The following is a 21,257-nucleotide window of genomic DNA, read 5'->3' as shown; positions in this document are numbered from 1 at the left end:
AGTAAATGTCCAGGTTTGGGACCATCTCGTTTCCACATCTCAAGTTCTTTTGCTAATTGGTTCTCAAAAATTGTTGGACTGTTCTTGAATCCTTGTGGCAATCTTGTCCATGTCAATTGTGTTTTTCGTCCTGTTTTTGGATTTTCCCACTCGAAAGCAAATAATTTTTCAACTTCCTTCTTCCAGGGGTATACAAAAGAAAGCATCTTTTAAATCAAGCACTGTAAACCACTGGTGATTCTCCCCTAGAGTTGTTAAAAGTGTATATGGATTGGCCACTACAGGATGTATGTCTTTCACTATCTGATTTATTGCCCTCAGATCCTGTACTAATCTATATTCTCCTGATGGCTTTTTCACTGGTAAAATTGGAGTATTATATTCAGATTCACACTCCTCTAAGATTCCATATTCCAAAAATTTATCAATTAATTTCTTGATTCTCAATCTAGCCTCAGGTTTAACTGGATACTGTTTTAATTTCACTGGTTTCACATTTTCCTTCAGTTCTACTTTTACAGGTTGTGTCATTTTAGATTTTCCAGGTATCTCTGTGTTTCAAACTGTAGGGATCACAGCATCATCAACTTCTTGTGGCATCTCCTGAATCTTAACCTTCTCCTGTATCATCAATATTTCTCCTGTCTTTGATTCTGGTATCTTTTAAAGAATTTCTTCTCCCTCAAAAGCTATCTGTGTATTCAATTTGGATAACAAATCTCGACCCAACAGGGGTATCGGACATTCTGGTACATACAAAAATTCATGTGTAATTGTTTTATTTCCAAATTTTAAATCAAGGGGTTGAAAGAATGGTCTATTTTCCTGTTTCCCAGTCGCTCCAATTATGTTCGCTGTTTTATTTTCCAATTTCCCTTTGTAAGTATTCAAAACAGAATATACTGCTCCCGTATCAACTAAAAATTCAACTTTATCATTTCCCAGCTTAATTGTAACCAGAGGTTCAGCTGGGTTCCCCTCCGGTCTCTTTCATTCATTTAAAGTCATCATTTTTGTAGCCTCTTGTTGACTTATTTGCCTTTTGGGGCAATCCCTTTTCCAATCTCCATCTTCCTTATAATATGCACACTGATTCATTCCGAGGGGTGTATTAGGTTCCCAGTTACCAAAGTTTCTAAAACTTCCTCTTCCCCGAGCTCGTCTTCTTCCTCTTGCTGCATTCCCTGTTAAGACAGCTATTAATCTACTGTCTCTGATCTTTTTTTTCTTTTTTTTTTTTTTGTTTTTTCTTTCTTCTCTTAATTATTATAGACTTTCCATGCTGTTTCTAACATTTTATTTAAATTTCTTGAATCCTCTCCTTCCAATTTTTGGACTTTTTGCCTTATATCAGGTGTTGACTGCTTCATAAAAAAAATCGAAGCCAATTGTTGTTCTGCTTCTGTCTCCAATTTCAAATCAGTATATTTTTAGTGGTTTCCTTCAATTTTTCCAAAAACACAGAGAGAGATTTATTTTTATCTTGATTTATTTCATATAATTTAGACCAATTCAAAGCTTTCGGCATTGCATGTTTTATTTCATACAATACCTATTTTTGATATCGAGTTAACCTTCTCCTGTGTACAGGGTCATTTGGATCCCACTGGGGATCTCTCGAAGGAAAACTCTGTTCCAAAGTTCCAGAAAGCATTCCATTCATAAGTGTTGCCTCTGCTTGTGTTTTTCCAGTTTTATTACCATCTGTTTTTCAGTACTATCCAATAAATTATTCTCCCTGACTCAATACTCCTTTCCCGTGAATGTGAGGGAGAGAGATCCTGCTCCTCCCTTGGTGGGGTTATTTCTAATTCTAGTTCCATTTTATCTTCTTTTGGTACCATACATTTAATGTATCTTTTTCTAATATCACAAGCTGAACAACAACTCTTAGTTTTCTTATTTTCTGAAGTTAATGTTATCACTAAATTGTCTCGACTAATTAACTTGTATTTTTTTTTTTTTTTTGCCAATCCGTTTTCTGCCTCAAATAAAAAAACAGATCCACATATGGCACTTTACTCCATTTACCCTCTCTCCTACAAAATAACATTAACTGTAATATAGTATTATAACTTAAAGTTCCATTTGTTGGCCATTTTTCTTGATCTTCCAAAACATACAAAGGCCACCAATGATTGCAATATTCAATCATTTGACTTTTACGTAAATCATCATGTAATTCACTCCAATGTGCCAATAAACATCCCAATGGTGATGTTTTTGGTATCTTTTCATCAGTGGTTATATTTCCCATACTCTTTCTTACTCTTAAATAATTTGGCTAATGCCATTATGCTTATATATCAATTACCAAATACATCAAATATCAATTATCAAAGTTCCAAATATTAATAACCAAATATCAAATATCAAATACCAAATACCAAATACCAAATATCAAATATCAAATACCAAGTATCAAATACCAAATAAATGCAAATGACAATTGTCTCAGATACACAGATGTCCAACCCAGCAATAGCTTTCACTTATGACTTACGGGTAGACTTATCCCAGATACACAGATGTCCAACCCAGCAATAGCTTTCGCTTATGACTTACGGGCAGACGCCTAGGCTTCTCCACAGACGGGTACCCTCTGAGCCCCAACCCTGCGAAGCTTTCGCCACGCCTTACGGGCAGGCTATCCGAACAGATTCCAGAGAAGAAGTGCCTTACCCTTTCTCCAGGGAACGTTGCGAGGAGCTTTGCGAGTCGAGAGCGATGGTTCCCCCCCGAGAATCCCTCGGTGCCGGCTGGAGTTCGATCACCACTCGATCTCGTCCAGTCTCACTCGCAAGGTCCCATCTGGGTCGCCAAAACTGTTGCCGAAATCCGGAATAAAACTCCTTAACAGCAATGAGAAGTTAAGAAGCAGGCACTCCTTTATTGCAGCGCTGGGCACACGGGGGATCGCTCCACCTATCGTGTGCACCTGTCTTGTCTAACGATACAGTTAAATACACACCTGTTATACATATTCATTAAGTTTCTGGGAAATGTTATACATAATCATCAACTTTCCAGTAAATCATTAGCATATGTATATGTCTCTTCACGCAGGTGCAGCAAAGGTCTCTGGTGGTCTTCAGAAGCCCTCTGGTGGTCTTTCATAGTCTTCCTCACTTGTCCGCTTCTTGACCTCCTTTAGCTGATTCTGCGCAGTATGATTCTCATCACTATCTATATTAGTTTGCATAAAAATGTATACTATGTTCTCTTTTGAAATCCAACCTTTTCAATGATTGGTCTTTCAGTTTGTTATCAAAATGGGAAAGGTAGGGAGTTTTCAAGAAGCGAATCTTCTTGGCTTCTTGAAAGAAAATACAAGCCAACAATAATCAGCTAAAAGTACAGTACTGCACATTCTTTAAGTTCTTTATCTACTATGGTTACACCCCACAACTCTATATTCCTAATATTTCAGTTGTAATCAGATTTGATTTCTTTTAAAATGTAACAAAGAGATGGCAGTCACTGTACATAGTATATGCTGCCGTTCCCAAAGGAAAATGATAGGCTAGAAATACTCCTTAATTAATTAACATTTCTGGCAAAAACCAAAAAACAGACGATAGAATCATATGTTGCATATGGGTATCCCAGTTACATCATCTTTAAACAACTGTTATTTCATGCTTTTCTGAGAAAGGTCATGGAAGAGCCAATGGCATCTGACAGATGGTAGTGTTCAAACAGGACATGGAATATTAAAGTATTTCACCAGCACAACTGGAGGACCTCTTATTGTAGAGAGAAGGTAGATATCCTTGCTGATCCTCCTGTTTGCCTCTCAAGTGAAAGCAAGAATTGTTTGACAGTCACAACAGGTTCTCTGTGGTTGAAAGATACAACTAGTCACTTACATTGACTGTTTAGTAGTGATTTTGGGATTCTTCAGCCAAGTTCTTCCCTAGCAGCATCCATAAGTAACACTTTCTGTTACCTCCATGTGGCTAGAAGACTCCACCTCATCACACTGGAGCACGACCTGGCATCTGTCATTTACACCTGGGTGCGTTGCTTCTTGACTATATTAGAGTGATACAATATACCTGGATGGGAAACTTTCAACATTTGGGAAATTCTGAATAGCAGAGAACACTACAGCAAATCCCTTCTGCAACCCAAGTCACTGTGACCCCACCAACAATTTCTTCCCTTTCTGCATTAACACCTGCCAGACTAATCAATGAAATTCAAGGCCTTGGCACTTCAAGCAGCAGCACCGAGCATCCAGGAGACTGCAAGATGTTGTACGAGACTTACCATTGTCAGAGGCTCTGCTTCTCTCTTACCATAGAAATCTCTATGGCAAAGGAAGAGATTGTCTCTAAAGCTTGTAGACACCGCGCTTTCCAGTATTGGTATGAAATTGTGAACTTTCCAAGGAAAATAAACTATGACATATCTCCCCACTTTCTGCTGAAAGGACAAGACTTCTTCCACTCCACCTTTCTCATAGATATACATTCTAAATATATGCATATATTTGCATACATGTATGTTGTGGTTCAACTCCAGCTGACAACTAAGCACCACACAGCCACTCGCACACTCCCCCCCAGCGGGATGAGGGAGAGAATTGGAAGAGTAAAAGTGAGAAAACTCGTGGGTTGAGATAAAGACAGTTTAATAGGTAAAGCAAAAGCCACGTATGCAAGCAAAGCAAAACAAGGAATTCATTCACTGCTTCCCATGGCAGGCAGGTGTTCAGCCATCTCCAGGAAAGCAGGGCTCCTTCACACGTGATTGTTACTTGGGAAGACAAACGCTGTGACTCTGAACATCCCCCTGCTTCCTCCTTTCCACCAGCTTTTATTGATGAGCATGACACCATATGGTCTGGAATATCCCTGTGGTCAGTTGGGGTCAGCTGCCCTGGCTGTGTCCCCTCCCAACTTCTTGTGCCCCCCCCCCCCAGCCTACTCACTGGTGGGGTGGGGTGAGAAGCAGAAAAGGCCTGAACTCTTGTATAAGCACTGCTCAGCAGTAACCAAAACATCCCTGTGTTATCAACACTATTTCCAGCACAATTCCAAACCATACCCCCATACCAGCTACTATGAAGAAAATTAACTCTATCCCAGCCAAAACCAGCACAATATGTAAATATATATATGTATGTATGTATATTTTAAACTTGCAAACAAAAAAGCCTCCTAGACTGCCTATGCTTTTGTCTGTCTGAAAAAGATGGGAGAGGAATTACAGGTTGAATGCTACTATCACACATTGCACATTGCTAAATACACTGCTTGAGTGTACTGATAAGAGCACACAAAGAAGCTGAATAATTTATATAGTTAAATCATATGTAGTTTATTTTTTAATATGATTTTTTCTATTTTCTTCACAACTTTTGATATTGACTTCCTTCCTCCCTGTCCCCCCGTCAAATAACTGGTTTTGACATTCAGAGTTTTGTAAACAAATTTACCCTATAAATAGCATTGTGAGATATTTTCAAAAACAACTGCTGTGTGTAGGAAATCAAATGTAAGTGACTTTCACTGAGATTTTGGGCTCATACAGAAAGCTTTGAAAACATGCCCTAAGTGAAAGGGTAAACACATTGTGAGAATCTTAAAAAATATCTTGGCTTTAGGGACCAGGACAATAAAGATCAAACGGCAGTGATCAGGAAGTCTGACCAGAATGGAGAAGATCTCCCACTTGTTTCTGAGCTCAGTGTATATTTATGGATGAACTGGAGCATATCTTCTAGGAAAACAGTTTGTCTTGTTTCAAACCCTCCTCATGAGGGTTTAATAGATTTCCCTTGGCAATCTGTTCACATGGTTAATTACCCTCATTGCTAAAAGTGTTCTCTTTATTACAAGTTTACATTTTCCCGTTGAGATGCATGAAACTTCAACTACATTATATACTTCCCATGTGTAATAAGGAGAACTCTCCCATGTGGGTATTCCAGAGATCCAGCTTCATCTCATACCTGTAAGAAAACAAGCATATGTGGGTTGTTCTCTGTAGTAGCATTTGCAGCTGTCGCAGCAGGACTGCATTCTTACTTTGAAGAGGTGATGCTTTTCCTTCGGATGCTGTAAACTGCAGTAGTGCGGGAGAGCAACCTGGCTCCCTATTGCTCGTTTGAATTGGCTTCTGCTAAAAGAAATGCATAAGGTGAAAGGGTGGGTGGTAATTATTCAGAAAGTGGCAATGATATTTTTTTCCTATTGTTTCCAAAGAAGATCCTTAACGCGAGTTTTGGTGATAGTCAGGTGCAGCTCAACCTACCAGCAGAGACTGGGGCAAGATTGCCGCCTAGTGCTCAGTTGCTCGCTGTCATTTCAAGGCATGTGCTGCAGTCAGGTATTAGGTTTGAAAAACAAAGCAAGCAGGAACCTCTCGAGTAGCTTAGTCCCATTCCCAGTGCTACTATACACCACAATGTCCCAGTTCATAAACTGAATTTACCTTTAAATGATGTGCTCAGCAGCACACTTCAGGACAGAAGACTTGCCTTCCCTGGGCAGAGATCTAGCAAATTTAGCTGTTAGAAGTCTAGTACTGCAGTATCTTGGCACATGAAAGTACAGTTTTGCCTAAGTCCAGAGGCAGGCAGATGTGCCTTCCCCTGGTTGGTTTCTCTGGCCTGTCCCTTTCCCTTCCAAGAGGTGGTTGCTGCATCCCTTCCCTTCTTCTGGAGTTACATATTGTAATGGCTTTAGGGCTAACATTTTTAACACCAGCCAGTGAGGGGAAGCCAGCTGTCAGGACATTTGATGGCCCAGTCAGGGAGAAGGGAAAAGAAAAACGGACAGGGAGAAAGTTAGAGTAAAAAATAGGCACAGTACAGCAGAATAAAGGAATATATGAAAGGCAATGAACAGAGTGACCTTGAGAATGGATGTAATTTGTTTCTTGATCCCCAAACTATGTGCCAGACCATAGTGACCTCTCTATACCTGGCTCATGAAGAAGGGGACAGGCATTGAAATACAGTAAAATAATTGCCCATGGCTGCCAAATAGGTCATGGAGTGCAAAGCAAGCTGTGGTGGTAGTTGCAATTGGAAGCACCAAGCCAAGCCTCTGCAGACTTCCTTCAGCACAGACACAGCAAAATCCCAAGGCAGCTTCACCCCAGCCAAGCCATTGTAGTCTTGGCCAGAGACTGGTGGTGTGAGCCAGCACGGTGTCCTTAGCTGCTGCAGCAGCAACAATGGAGAACAGCTCTTGGGTCTCCACAGTCCTGCAGAGTCCCACCCTGATTTCAGTGCTGCCCGTGCAAAGTGCTCAGCAGTGCCCTTCCCCAGAAATGAAGTCATAATAGAGAAAGCTGAGGTTTGTGACCTGCAGAGAGCACAATCACAGATCCCAGTTGTGGTGTCATTGCAGATGTGATTAAACAATATGGATCTCCTGTAGAGTCTTTTGTCTATGTCATGGTTTAACGCCAGCCAGCAATTAGGCACCACACAGCCGCTCGCTCACTCACTCCTCCCCACTCCCAGTGGGATGGGGAAGAGAATGAAAAAAAAAAACAACAGTAAAATTCATGGGTTGAGATAAGAACAGTTTAATAACTAAAGTAAAATAAAATATAATAATAACAATAATAATAAAATATAATAGTAATAATAGTAATGAAATGGAATATAATAAAATATTAAAAAAAAAAAAACACAAACAGGAAAAGACAAGTGATGTACAGTGCAGTTGCCCAGCTCCTGTGGACCAATGCCCAAGCAGCAATCTGTGCCTTCCAGCCAACTCCCCCAGTTTATATACTGAGCATGACATTCTATGGTATGGAATATCCCTTTGGCTAGTTCGGGTCAGCTGTCTTGGGTATGCTCCCTCCCAGCTTCTTCTGCACCTGCGTGCTGGCAGAGCATGGGAAACTGAAAAATCCTTAACTTACGGTAAATGCTACTTAGCAACAACTAAAACATCAGTGGGTTATCAACATTATTCTCACACTAAATCCAAAATACTGTACCAGCTACTAAGAAGAAAATTAAGTCTATCCCAGCTGAAACCAGGACAGTCTAGAAGACTAACAGAACCGTAATTCCATTTTTGACAACTGAAAAAGGGTCAAGAATGGAAATATTTTCAGCTTTGATGATTTTACTGTTTTTACAACAGGAGAATGTATTTTTTCTTTACAAATAAAATGGCATCTTTTGATATTAAGCACTGGAAGAGACACTTCCAGGGTTTGTAATCTTTCCATTCCCCAGCAGAACAGGTGTTTGTACTTTCATTGGATCAGATCTACACTATATGAATCAGGCTTGTTTACCTGGTGATTGGTAATAAGAATCAAATGAATTTTTCAAATGTATCTTCCTGATTCTGTTTCATGTAAGGGAGGCAATGTGTCATCTGGAGACATTTCTGGCAAATGTGTTTGACGTGTTTGCTTTGCTTATCAAAGCTTTGGAAATCATGCACACATCCATACTTCCTTGCTGAAAAGGATTTTATTGAATTGTTTTGCCATCAGACTTGGTTTGCTTGATCTTTGTAATTTTGTGGCTCTGGAATTAATGACTGGCTGCTAATTGCAACCCACATGGTTTTACTCTCTGTGTCAAAATGCATTTAAAATAAAATACAAACTGCCACAAACGTGGGGTTCATTAAAAAATATTCAGAGCACAGTGAAACTTCATGGTCTGGAATTACATTTTCAGAATCAACTTTGGTTTCAAAGAAATCTTTCTTATATTCTGTGTTTCATTTCATCTTGCAGAGAAAATGTCTGGAATGGTTTCCCTTAATGTTCTCTGTTTCTTAAATTTAACAGCACTTAGGAAACCAGAGCAGCTAGTTCATACGGGTGCTAGGTACTCCATCATGTGTACATTATAGTTTCTGCAGGAGTATAAACATAAATCCTTGACTCCCTTTGCAAACATTTAGTCATGTACATTCAGAGTGCATGTTTGGTAGCATATGAGCAAGTATGTGCACAAGTTAGGAAGTCAGTAAAACTGAGCCTGTACATACCAGCTCAGAAAAAGTCTAGTATGTAAATGCAGTTCATGCAATATTTGACATCCTGAAACATAATTTTACAATGTACTGTTCTCTTAAAAGTGTTCTCTGACTTACCTTAAACCTCTTCCTCTACTTCCCAATGCTTTTTTTAATGAACCATGGGTTTTGTCACATCCTTGCTGATTCAGGATTTGTCTGGGTGGAAAAAGATGCATTTCTGGCAAAGCCGCTTTTCATTTTTGGCTTACCCTTTGTTTCAGATGTACATCACAAGCACAATTAAAACGAAGAGTAGCAGACTAGCCAAACCTGTGCTGTGTCTGGGTACCCTGTGTGCTGCGTTCCTCACTGGGCTAAATAGAGTTTCTGAGTATCGAAACCACTGTTCGGATGTGATCGCAGGCTTCATCTTGGGGAGTGCTGTAGCTTTGTTTCTGGTAAGTCCATCAGTCTTTCTGCATTCCTTTTAAAAATACCTCAGTTTTAAAAAAAAAAAATTACTATTCTCTTGTGGCCTATTGCAGCTGATTAATCCAGTTGCTAAGACCTAATTCTAGCCCCATCTAATTAAAGGTATCAGAGAAAATCCCAATATAAAATCAGTTTGATACTAATTAATAAGGCTAATATGATGACATTTTGTGCATTGTATATATTTCAAGATTATTTTAATTACTGCACATGTTCTTACTTGACCTGCCCTGGAAAACTCTTGAAAGATGGTGTAGATTTCAGCTAATGTCAAAAGCAGGGCATGCCTGAGACTTCTTCTCTGACACCCCTGTGTTGCAAAACCTCACTGTCTGCCTGGTATCTGGCAAAAGTGCAGGATACACAGTGTTATCTGGGGCTCTAAGCAATGGCCCTGGTTCTCCATTTCGTTTCAGACCATAAAAGAAGTGCAATAGAAGGGAAAGGCAGCACAAACTCCCTGGGAGACAAAACTACCTCCATTTGCAGCGTTTGGAGTTGAGCTGGAATTGTTTACCATCTCATAGGATAAACAAATCTATCAAAATGTATCAAAGGCCTTCCCACAGAATCTAGGAACAGCATCTCTCTGGACTTTGAATGTTACTTGCTCACCCGTAGGCTGCGTGGTTCAAGTGTTTTGTTTGGTGAGGGATCTCTTGCTGAGGATTTACCCACACAGCAAGCAGTCAAGGTGATTCTCGCTGTTACCAAGAAATGTGCCTGGTTCTACTTAATCAAAAGATGCTTCAAAACTCTCCACTGCATAGCAACAGACACTTTATCCCTGTAATCAGGAGAGATTAGGTTTCAAAGATCCCTTAAATCTAGATTGTCCTGTCACTGATCTTTTTTTCTATTCTGTACTTAAAAAACCCCCAACAAACCTTCACATATCATTTATTTCTGTGTTCCCTTTAAATAAAAAGATGTCTGCAACCTCTAACCTGAATCTCCTTGGTTTTAGTGTAATTTGTCTGATTCCCACTGGGAAAGGCAGTTTAAATCTAGCCCATGCAATACAAGAGGCAGTCACCACATATATCTGGTCAGGACAATCTATGTGCTCCCAGTACCTGTTTCTAGCAGTGACAGCCAGCTCCCAGCCACAGCCACATTTTGGCCCTGCAGACCTTCTGCCACCCTGCAAGTGTCACAAGCCCAATTGCAGAGTGGTGGAAGGGGTCTCCCGGAGCTTGGAGGAGAGGGGTGCTGTGAGATTCTGCTGCTGGCCCAAGACTCACCCAGGCTGCAGCCTGCTCCTTGCTCAGATATAAAGAGCAGTGAAGAGGAAGAGCCAGCAAGGACCTGGCTGCAGAAATCATTCTGACAGCAGATGTGTCAGCTCCTGTATGTCTTTTTTTCCACTGTGTCCCCAAGCCCCAAAGTGCCATGTGTGTTTCCTCTTATTGCATCACCATGTGGGTGCAGTAAGTCTGGTCATGCACAGGGGAAGGGTGTGTGGAATAAACCCCACGGCAGTTGTGCTGGAATGGTGCTAAATGAGCTTGATGTCATCCAGATGTGAGGTAGATTCAGCCATCCAGTGAGCTGTTTTCACTTTGGAAATGACAGGCAGAGTCTGAAGGGAGGATTTGGCCAATAAAATGCATCATCAGGGTAGTCCAGGGTTCTATGATGATGATAAAGCAGACATGGAAGTCTCTGCTGTATAAAACGTAAAAAGGCTGAGATATGGTTCATCACCTCACATTACAGGCCAGATGAATCCATTTACCAAGGTAGTCCACCACGCACAACTATGTCAGTAAACACACTGTAGCCCAAGGCTGAGATAGATGATGCCTTCAACCAATACCCAGGTTAAGTTCTTTGCAAAATCTGGCAGTTGTGAGACCCCTGATGGTAATTCCTTTGAGTTTTGCCTACGGACAGAACATGCTGGCTGACCTCACTTTTTTTTTTTTTCCTGCATTACACAGGGGATATGTGTTGTCCATAACTTTAAAGGCACTCATGGAGCTCCTTCTAAACCGAAGCCTGAAGACCCACGAGGAGTGCCGCTAATGGCTTTTCCAAGAGTGGAAAGTCCTCTGGAGACATTGAGTGCACAGGTACTATAAATCCTCTCACCCAGACCATCACCAAGCACATTTTCTGTTATGGCAGAGTAAAAAGTAGCTGTATACATAACTATACAGGGAGCTGTTTTATTCCTGACGTTAAGCCCATTGAACAGAATGAATTTGCATCAGGGGAGAGTTTGTTTTAAGGCATTTATCCCTTAAACTAGCAAATACTGTAGATCTTCTGCCCCTGTGCATGTCCAAAGCTAAAGCAGTAGGGTTTCACGTGCCTCTGCATATTGTTTGTGATAACAAACTTTTGCTTAGAAGAATAGGAAACTGAGAGAAAAGTGAAGATAATTCTGCCTAATTACACTTTGGAATGCTTTTGGGATGTCTTAAGGATTTACTCTAACATTCGTAATCCTGAGAATAAACTATGATGTCCAGAAAAATATCATAGAGATTAGTTTTTTATCCTTATTACTGTTCAGTATCTTCTATAAAAAGAAGAAATCATGTACTGTTTTTTTAACTCCAAGTCATCATCATTAATAGCATCCTTTCAAGTTTCAAAAAAAACAGGCTAGCAGGAGCATCATTATTGATGGTGTTTCTCTTCTTAAACTACTAAATTCAAATGGCTTGTGTTGGTGTAACTGAATCATACCCAGTCCTTTCAAAACAGACAAGCAAATGCCACCTGCCAAGAATTTCTGGAAACAAAGAGGAACTGCAGTTTATCAGTTATCTGAAATGCCCTAGTGTAATAATTTATTTGTTCTTTCTTTATTAGATGGCCTGTCATTCCTGTGTACATGGTGTGTGGCAAGATCAATAGTGACTTTTGTTAAACCCTTTGACAAATAAACTGAAAATAGGAATTAAAAAAATGGAAGAGACACTGTTTCTAGCTCCTGGAAGTACTTTGCTTAATTGAAAAGTCAATTTTGATTAGGCAAAGATTTGCTGGAAGGCCTTCAACTAAATCTGCAGAACTGTGTGCATTAACTGTTCTCTTGGTGGATTTGCAGTCCAGAAACTAAGTGCCACTTATATATCCACATTGTATCATGTATGACAAAAGGGTTGAACAGGTGAAAATATTCACAGACTGTGAGAAAAAATTTGCCTAGTCAGCTATTTGTATCTTCTAGACTGTGAAGTGTAAGTAGGGACTAGGCCTTAACTGTTGATGTCCACTATAATCAAGAAGATAATTTTCTCTGATTCAGGTTATCACTCTCTAAATGACCATACATCTACCATGCAGGAGTAGATTGGGAAAAACATGATCCCACTCTGAAGCTATTATAAACAAATCCTTGGGAGTGCCTGCTCATTAGTGTTCCTTCAGATATAGGAGGTGCATCATCCTTCTCTGTGCAGATTTCTGCATCTATTCCCACTCTTGTTTTGCTTGCACCCACACCGATGCAGCATGACACAAGGACAACTCAGTACTGCCACTGAAGTCCTGGACATTGGCTTCCAAGAAGGTTAAATCAACACTGTTGCCACCTAAAGAGGACTTCTGTGTTGCTGTATATCTGTGGCTGCATGTGTTTTGGCATAATGACCCCACCTCTGTATGGTTTTAAGCTCTACGTGTTCCCTAGTAGCAAACTGTGTAGGATCTACATGCACACATCACATGAAGCCAAACCATGGTCTTTTAAGGTCTTCATGACTGAGGACAGACCTACTGTATTAGTTATGTGACTGTATGAAGTGCTTGAGCCTGTACTGACATGTCCCTCTGGACAGGATCCAGACCAGTTTGAAAGTCTTTATTGAAAAAGTCACACCTTGTTTTTCAAGCCTGTTAGTGAGTGTTCATAGCCCAGAAGCAGGGCTTGAGTTTCCCACCACCAGCTCAGGATAGACAGCAGTCATGTTTGCAGTGATCTCTTCATTTTAAGGCCCTACACTAGCTGGGCAACAGATTTTATTAGTGGTCATTTTTCTCATTCATTCTGCACATTAGGTATGTAAATGCCAAATTGTATATAAACGTTCATGTGTTTGTTTGCCTTTTCCTCTTTGCAGAATCACTCTGCCTCTATGACTGAAGTAACCTGAGATGGAAGATTGGCAACCGAAGCTATTTTTTATTACCCTCCAGTACAATACTCCAAGACACACAGTTACTAAATGTCTAACTGTGATGACCAGTATTATGTTATGTCTAGTTAGAGGCTAATGTTTTGTACTTTTTTTGTATGAGGAAGTGATGTAGCTTGCCCTGATTTTTTGTCAGCTTTAATATTATTATGCCAGAATTTAAAAGCAAAACAAAAAAAGAACAAAAAAACCCTTTTCTTGTTTAAAGTGTGCACTGAGGAACTACATCTATGGAATTGTTGATGTTGTTATGTGATATTTGTACACAATTTTTTTTTTTATTTTTGAATTTATATATCTTGGGGAAAAAAAAAATTCACTTTTTCTTACCATAAGAAGTGCTTCTACCAGTGGGTCAGATTCTGATCTGAGTAAGCTCAGCATAGATCGGAAGTAATTGCATATATTTAAATCAGATTAAAATACTGGTGATCAGGAATCTAACCTGAATGATACTATCAACAAGTAATAAACATCCCTTCTTGATTCAGTGAGCTACTTAAGCATTCCTTAGCATTATGGACTTCAGTTAGCCATCCATTTCCAGACTACTTGGCAGACTTGAAGTATGTCCTTAAGCATCTTACTGAATCAAAGCCTGATTGTTCTGGTGTGGGTGATTGTGCTAGTTATTGAAGAATAACTAAAACAACATACTCAGTCTGCAATATATACAGACTGGACATGAAAATTTATAGTAGTAGCTGATAGCATGTGAGCTGACTATATCATCTCCCTAGACCTCCATTCCTCTCCAAGGCCCAGCTAAAGCTCCCAGTGAAACCTGGCTTCAGGAATTGACTATGGGGATATACAGCCACCACTGTGGAGCTGAGGCTGTGCTTTAAGTGTTTCATAACTTCATCATAGATTTGTGGGGTAACTAGTAACACTGGTGCAAAGGAAAAGTGACACCACTTCCTCAGTGGAGTGGCATTACTTGGCATTCAGTTTGGCGTAACCAGGAAGCCAATTTTGCCCCAACAGTGTAGTTTTCACTGAGGGGCTTTGGCAGGTCAAAAAGAAAAAAGAAACTGACACGGTCTGTAGTAGCAGTCTGCATTTTTGTAAATTCTGCCATACAGAATTTATATCAAAACTGCTATTTTACAATTTAACAACTTTGTTTAAGGATTAAAAAGACAATTAACTGTGGGTGGGGGGTGGGGGGGAAGAAAGAAAAAGAGCGCATTTACAATGGCTAGAACTGGGGCAAAGGCTTCATTACATGACTTTTCACTGTTTCTAGGATTTTCCTGCATCTCATTCTTCTAGCATGGTGATAACTGCTGTGTGTCTCCTTTAAAGAATGGAGCCTCTGTCTGTACTTTTACTGGAATGTTTACCTCACATTTCCATGTTGGTTCTTCTTGGCTTTTTTTGTATATTTTTTCCAAAACAGATGCAAAAAAAATTATCAAAAAACCAAAACGTGTAGCCTGGTGTCTGTCATTTGCCTGTGACACAAAGAAAATTTGGGATGTCTGTTTGTGTCTGGTCTGGCGGTGTTTATTCCAGGTTGGTATTTTCTTCTGGCTTTACTGATGTCTGCTTCAGTATTAGGAGTGTGAGGGTCAGACTTGGGCCATGCAGGCTGTCTGTGACCATGAGGAACCATTGATAGCATTCTGGGTCCCTCATTACAACTTTGATCCAAATTCCACATGGAAAATTTCTGCTTCATAAATTTGGCTGTGGAACCAGTCCTTGTTCTGCTGTGTTAGGAGAATAATGACGTTTTAGGAAAGCTTATCAGCAATGAATACTCCAATACACCCAGTCAGCAGCACGTTAGTCCACTCATACTGCAACGGGTTAACAGGGAGTTGAATTCTAAAATAAAAACTTTATATTCTTTAGCCTAGTTTTTGCAGCTGTGGTCCCTGGGGTTTTGTTCCTCCCAAGTGTGCTGTTACCACAGCATGAATCTTGCATTCTTGGTCAATAGCTTCCACAGAATTGGTAGTGATGTTGTGCCCCTCTGCTTATCCTCTAGTATGATGATGTGGGCAGTCTTTCTGAAGGTGGAAGATGGGGGTTTGAGTTTCTTTCCCATCCTCCAGCTTGAAGAAGGATTTAAATCTCCGTTTTCCACTTCCTGAACGACTGCTTTATCCTTCCAGTTATAGTGCAGCATGGTGAGAGACACCCTCTCCACTTTGAAATAAGCAAGTAAGCCCTGCTCTCTTCTTTGACATGGTACCTAAGGATGCCTGCACCTGGGAGAGGTGAGGTCTGCAGGTAGGTGCAGATCCACAGGGGAGTGCATGCTTGTTTGCAAGTGCCCAAGTTCTAGATGACTGGTTAGATGAAGCTAGACCTATCACACATGTTCATTGCATTTCCTCTTGGCTAGCTCTATGTGTTTGTTACCATTTTAGATTTATAGTACTCTCAGCTTTTTCCAGTTGACAGATAACCCCTTGCACAGGAAGTCTAAACCTAACAGTGCATTTGCTTTTCCCAGGTGCCTTTCCCTTCAGGAGCAATGTGTGTCCACCTCCTGGAATCTCTGAGCCAGTGAAAAATCAGTCTTTAGGTAGCCTTTGGTTAATTTTTTTTTCTTTAGTTCCTGTTTTGAGGCACATCATTCCCTAAGTGCTGTGTACAGTAAGCTTAGGCAGCTAACAGTGGCTTCTGTAGTCCTTCCTGTGTTATGACTAACTGCATAAAATAAACACGTTGCAGTTGGATCGTCTCTTAAGATGGATGTATGGCCACTGGGCTGTGCAGTTTTATGCACTTCAGGAATGAACCTGGCCTATGTAATGTTACCGGCAGCAGTGTCCCACCCCCCTGCTTGGGGCGTTACCCAGCTGGATGGTTGTGGCCTTCCTCTGCCCTCCCAGGCTAACTCCTGTCTGACAGGGAAGTGGGTACCCCTGCAGACCTGGTGTTCTTGCTCCTCCTGGTGTGCGGATTGCGCCACTCAGCTGTGCGAAGGCTCTGGAACGTGACTCTTGGCATCAGGAAAACCACCTGCCCCTGTCTTAATCGAGTACCTGTATGGAGGGAAAACTGGCACATCTCATCAAAACCGGAGGTCAGCATTAGAAATAAAATGTTCATCCTTCCCCAAACGTGAATGGACAGACTTTGCCGATGCCCCCACAAGCTGGCAGACACAGTGGTGTAGGACAGCCTCCCTCAGCTGGCTGTACACGTGCAGGAGTCTCTTCGTAGTGCACCGCAGCTTTTTCTCGTTCACGGACACACTAGTCCACCCAGTCTGGCATCCAGTCTCCCCGTTCAGAAATAGCCTCCTAACCTGGCTTCTTTACACTTTCTTTTTGACCTTCTCTACTGGTTCTGCCTAAAACAAATGAAGATCACCCCTCCGGCAAATGCATGGGTGGGGCTTTTATTTATTTATAATTTAATTCAATAGAAATTAAGTACTTTTGAAAGCCCAAGGATAAAAAAAAAAGTGTTTAAGCACCTAGAAGTCTTAGTCCTTCCATGGCACAGGTATTCTATGCAAGACTTTGATCTCATTTCAGACTTCTGCTTTTTCACCTTGTTACAAGCAGTTAAATGTTTTGCATCCCAAATACCCATGTGGGATCTTCCCTTGTACATTGGCCCCTGCAGCTTCTTGCACAGGTGTGCCGATGGAAGCATGAGGTTTGCACCTCAAGAGAGACCAAGTATCTGAGATTAGGGAAATGGCAATTTGTCTCAACTCAGGCACAGCAAAACATGAGACAAGGCTGTTGTCATGCTCCCTTCTTACCTATCCTATTTTTCACTCTTCTGTTTTTCACTCTCTCTTTTGATCACGTTAAATGAGCTATGGAAGTTACATACTGGGAGAGACACAGAAGGGGGGAATGAGTAGAAAGTGCAACTACCACTGAAAGTGTTTTTTTAGATAAGTAGTACTCAGTAAGAGGAAACAAGGAGACCCAAGTATCTCTCCTTTGATGGAAAGAAGACATAATTTAATGAAAAAAATGCTTCCAATTCATTGCTCCCAAACAGCCTCTGAAGCAGACAAGATGATGCCGATTTAGCTATCTATCACACTGTGTTTTTCCATAAGCTACAGGGAAAAAGGGATTTGTGAACAGCCAGCCTTCCACAGCGACCAGTGAAACATCCCCAGTCCCCTCACGTTCATCCCGCAATGGAACACGTAGTAGTACACGTAACACTATTCTCTAATTCCCCAGGAGTCAAAAGGAGGAAAGAACAGGTTTCTTCAATCTCTTCAGAGCTATAAGAAAGCAGCACTTGAGAAGTTTGCTGAATAAAGAAACTGAGCACTATAACACACAAAAGCAGCAGTTCCTAAGCATGCTTCAGGTATTATACACTAAGAGAAACCAGGGGAGCTAGGGTTCAGGAGAGCGAGCAGTATAACCAGGGTATTGCTGGATCATTCCCAGAAATACCACACATACAGAATCTAACCTCACTGTAAACAACCTGTTTTGTAGCAAACATTCACAAAGCACCATGCATTTCTCAGACTGTTGCATTCATTTTCTTGTCCTCCTGATTTCACTGCTTGCCTCCTTGATTAAAGGCAAACCTACACCATCAGTTACATGGGAAGAAAAACTAACATACAGCTATTACATGTTTTTCCATAGCTACAGAAAAACTAACATATAGCTAACATACAAGAAAAACTAGTAGCTATTAGAAGCAGCAACAGAACTTACAAATATAAAAACGGGGTCCTTTGACAGACATGGAAGAATTCTACGAGCTGCTTTGATGGCAGCAGCTGTTTTTGTTGGGCTGTTGGAGAGTTCACCATTACTGAGTTAAGAGATTTCAGAATTCCATTTGGCACTATTTTCCTGTAGCAATTTTGAGTAAAACAAGTGGTTTTATTTTAAGATGGCACCTGTGATGGCTTTTAAAAACCTTATTGCTGACTGGGTCTTCTTCTCAAGCTCAAGGGGAAAAAAAAAAAAAAAAATGCTGCCTTACCTCCCCACTCCTTCCCCAAGAGTTTGCTGGCGCTGCTAGTCTTAGTGGCCAAGCTGAACAGGGCTCCTGACACAGCCAAACTGCACTCACAAAAGCCCATTACACAGTTCAGAGCTGGACACAAGAAGTTTATGAGGTGAGGGAAGAAACTGGGGAGTTGGTCTCCCCTGTTTATTCCCACTGGACCCTCTAACTGTTGGGCAACAGGGTAAAGGCCAGAAAGCATACATCAGTACCATTACTAACCACACTGTGTCAGTTTCACAAGGAGAACTTCCGCTCTTTTTTCTGTATGTAATACACGGAACCAATGAAACCCGAGGATAACTAAATGACCTTTTATTAGTGATATTCATATATTTGGTTGCTACCACAATAAAAGGGTTCTGCTTCTGCTCTGCAGTCCTGCCTTAGGAACACAAGCAAAGCAAAGTGATGCTTCATGGTGCAACTCACTGCTCCCAGGTAATCTTCAGGTTTGGGGGTAGCTCTGCAGCACACAGTTCATCAAACTTGGAAGCATCCTTCACAGGAGTGCTGTAGAAATTCAAGACATCCTCAGCACTGCACATCAGGTGGAGCTGAGAGTTGGGGACAGTGTGACCAAGTTCTGCTGCCAGCTGAGCCAGGAGGCGATACTTTAACCTGTTTTCTTTGAGGGGTGTCTGCTGCCAATTATCAGGAAGTGAGGGTCCAAAAATCTCCTTGACGTGAGACTCAAGGCAGCTCTGTATATCCTCTGGAGGAAGATAGCTTCTGCTGCGTGGTGGAGGACAGATCAGGCTGGGTTCACTTTTCTCCTCATGAACTATTTTGTCTGCTTCTCCTTCTTTTTCCTCCTTCCTGCTGACACCAGACAGAAGTATTTTCAGTCTCTGGGCGACTTAAGACTGAGTCAGAGCACATTTCTATTCATAATCTTTTAATATCAGACTCAACCTAGCCTGTAGAGAGTTTACACATCCCATGGACACAGCAGGTTCGTTATGCGTACAAGAACAAAAGCGCATAGGCTAGACCTTTGGTTTCCCCCCAAATGCTGCTTGCCACCCAGGCTGTCTCTACATAGCCATCACCTGCCTAGCTTATTTTATTGGTCTGAGTGTAAATAGGATTTTAACCAGATTAATGACTTGTTTTCCCAGTTACAGCTCCATTTTCTAATCTGCTGTGGAAAACAAAAGGATAACAGAAAATAACCACTACTATTGAAAAAATTAGTGCACACGGATAAAAATACTACCACTAGTTTTAACTAGAAAACCTCCCCCAAGTTATTTGACTTGCTCACATGCCACAATCCAGTCAACAACACAAGCATGGTGTCACCCAAGAAGTGATACAGAAACGACTCTTTTTCGTTCCCGTTGTAGTACTGCCCTGAAACGTTTTTTCCACACCTAGCAAATTCCCTTACCAAAGCGGGTACGCGCATTAAAAAGCCTAACTCCGCACCGTCACACCCGCCTGCTAGCAGCGCGCCCCCGGCAAGGACGGCGTGAGGGAGGGCACGGGTTGCACGCCGCGAGGCCTGCGACACAAGGCGCTCTGGTGCACGAAAACCGAGGAGGGCAGGTCTGAGTGACCAGCCGCTGGTCTCCCGACTCAGCCGGCGACCACGGTGACAGGGCGCGAGCCTGCCCAGCGCACACACACACCCCCCCATCCCCGCCGCCCTCGGCCCGGCCGGTCGCAGGCCCAGCACGGGGAGGCAGCGGGGCCGAGAGCCGCCAGCGCCTGCCCTGCCCTGCCCGCCCCCGAGAGCCACCCCCCAAAACACAGGGCGGGAGACCCTTCCCCCGCCGTCACCTCAGGCCGCCCCAAAACGCCCTGCGCGCCGGAGCGCCGAGGCCCCGCCGCCGGCCAGCCGCCCGCAGGACCGCCGCCGCCATCCTGAGGGGAGGACGAGCCTCTTCCCGCCAGCCCGCGCGGGGAGTCACGCGTTTCCGCCCCGCACTGCCTCACGGGAACGGTAGTCCTGCCCGTCACGGTCGCCCCCGAACCGGCCCCTCCCGCCGCCCCCACGGTCCGCCATCGCCCCGCCATCGCCCCGCCTGCCCCACGCACCCCGCGGGGCGGGTAGGGCAGAGGCCGCGGCCGCAGGCGTGGGAGGGAGGTTTGGCAGCCGAGCGTGTGGGGCGAACGCAGCGTAAGGCGGGGAGCCGCGTCGTCACCGGCTGCGGCGTTAGCGATCGCTGCGTGCGTGGGCCAGTCGAAGACTTGGCAGCGGTCTGTGGAGGGTTGCGTCCCGTCTTTGGGGGGCGATGGTTGCCGGTGCTGTCAGCCGGCCCCTCTCCGCAGGCAGCGGGTGCTGTAGGCCGCGTTTCCGATCCGGGCACACAATTATATGGGGGTATCATTCTTCCTGTTTTTCAAAAGGGTGTTCGTTTTCAAAAGCGAGAAATAGCGCTTCCTCTGTAGGCAGCCTCGCGTTGCTTCATGGTGGTACGTTCGGCTGATGTCCGCTTGCTCCGGCCACAAACGCGAGGAGCCTGGCTGCAGCCGCCAGCTGCATCAGGCATGGCGCGTGTGACATGTCAGGCGAAGGAGCAAAGCTACAGCTGTAGTTTCATAAAAGCATGAGAGGGTTTCTTTTGCTGGTTTGGGGGAACATTTTTTCCACTCTCAGTATTTTAAGAGAAGCGATCTACGTAGATCAGAAGATCAGTAGGATGTTTCTCATCCAGAGCAGAGGTTTATTTGAACTTGGGTGCGTGGA

At 42.6% G+C, this 21,257-nt stretch overlaps 2 protein-coding genes across 3 annotated transcripts in view; one reads left to right on the top strand and one right to left on the bottom strand.

The window, feature by feature from the left end:
• Nucleotides 1–15,028, top strand: part of PLPPR1 (phospholipid phosphatase related 1) — a 145,304-nt gene extending 130,276 nt beyond the window's left edge. Inside the window, exons 6-8 of the mRNA XM_052777058.1 lie at nucleotides 9,236–9,412; nucleotides 11,390–11,521; nucleotides 13,523–15,028. Coding sequence (XP_052633018.1) covers nucleotides 9,236–9,412; nucleotides 11,390–11,521; nucleotides 13,523–13,555 — 342 coding nt within the window. The 3' untranslated portion in view covers nucleotides 13,556–15,028. The remainder of the gene's footprint in view (nucleotides 1–9,235; nucleotides 9,413–11,389; nucleotides 11,522–13,522) is intronic.
• Nucleotides 15,029–18,862: 3,834 nt separating this feature from the next.
• Nucleotides 18,863–20,484, bottom strand: MRPL50 (mitochondrial ribosomal protein L50). 2 transcript variants are annotated; one of them, XM_052777059.1, is made up of 2 exons: nucleotides 20,348–20,484; nucleotides 18,863–19,384 (listed from the first exon to the last, which is right to left on the bottom strand). In XM_052777059.1, exons 1-2 carry the CDS (start codon nucleotides 20,428–20,430, stop codon nucleotides 18,991–18,993), a joined length of 477 nt encoding a protein of 158 aa, XP_052633019.1. In that variant the 5' UTR covers nucleotides 20,431–20,484; the 3' UTR covers nucleotides 18,863–18,990. The 2 variants fall into 2 exon arrangements, with proteins under 2 accessions (XP_052633019.1, XP_052633020.1); XM_052777060.1 differs by having other exon boundaries at nucleotides 18,863–19,381; nucleotides 20,348–20,481.
• Nucleotides 20,485–21,257: the final 773 nt, after the last annotated feature.

Source organism: Harpia harpyja, chromosome Z (genome assembly GCF_026419915.1).
Source record: "Harpia harpyja isolate bHarHar1 chromosome Z, bHarHar1 primary haplotype, whole genome shotgun sequence".
Taxonomy (NCBI): domain Eukaryota; kingdom Metazoa; phylum Chordata; class Aves; order Accipitriformes; family Accipitridae; genus Harpia; species Harpia harpyja.
Note: the sequence above shows the minus strand (reverse complement) of the source record. Positions and strands in the feature narration are given on the sequence as shown.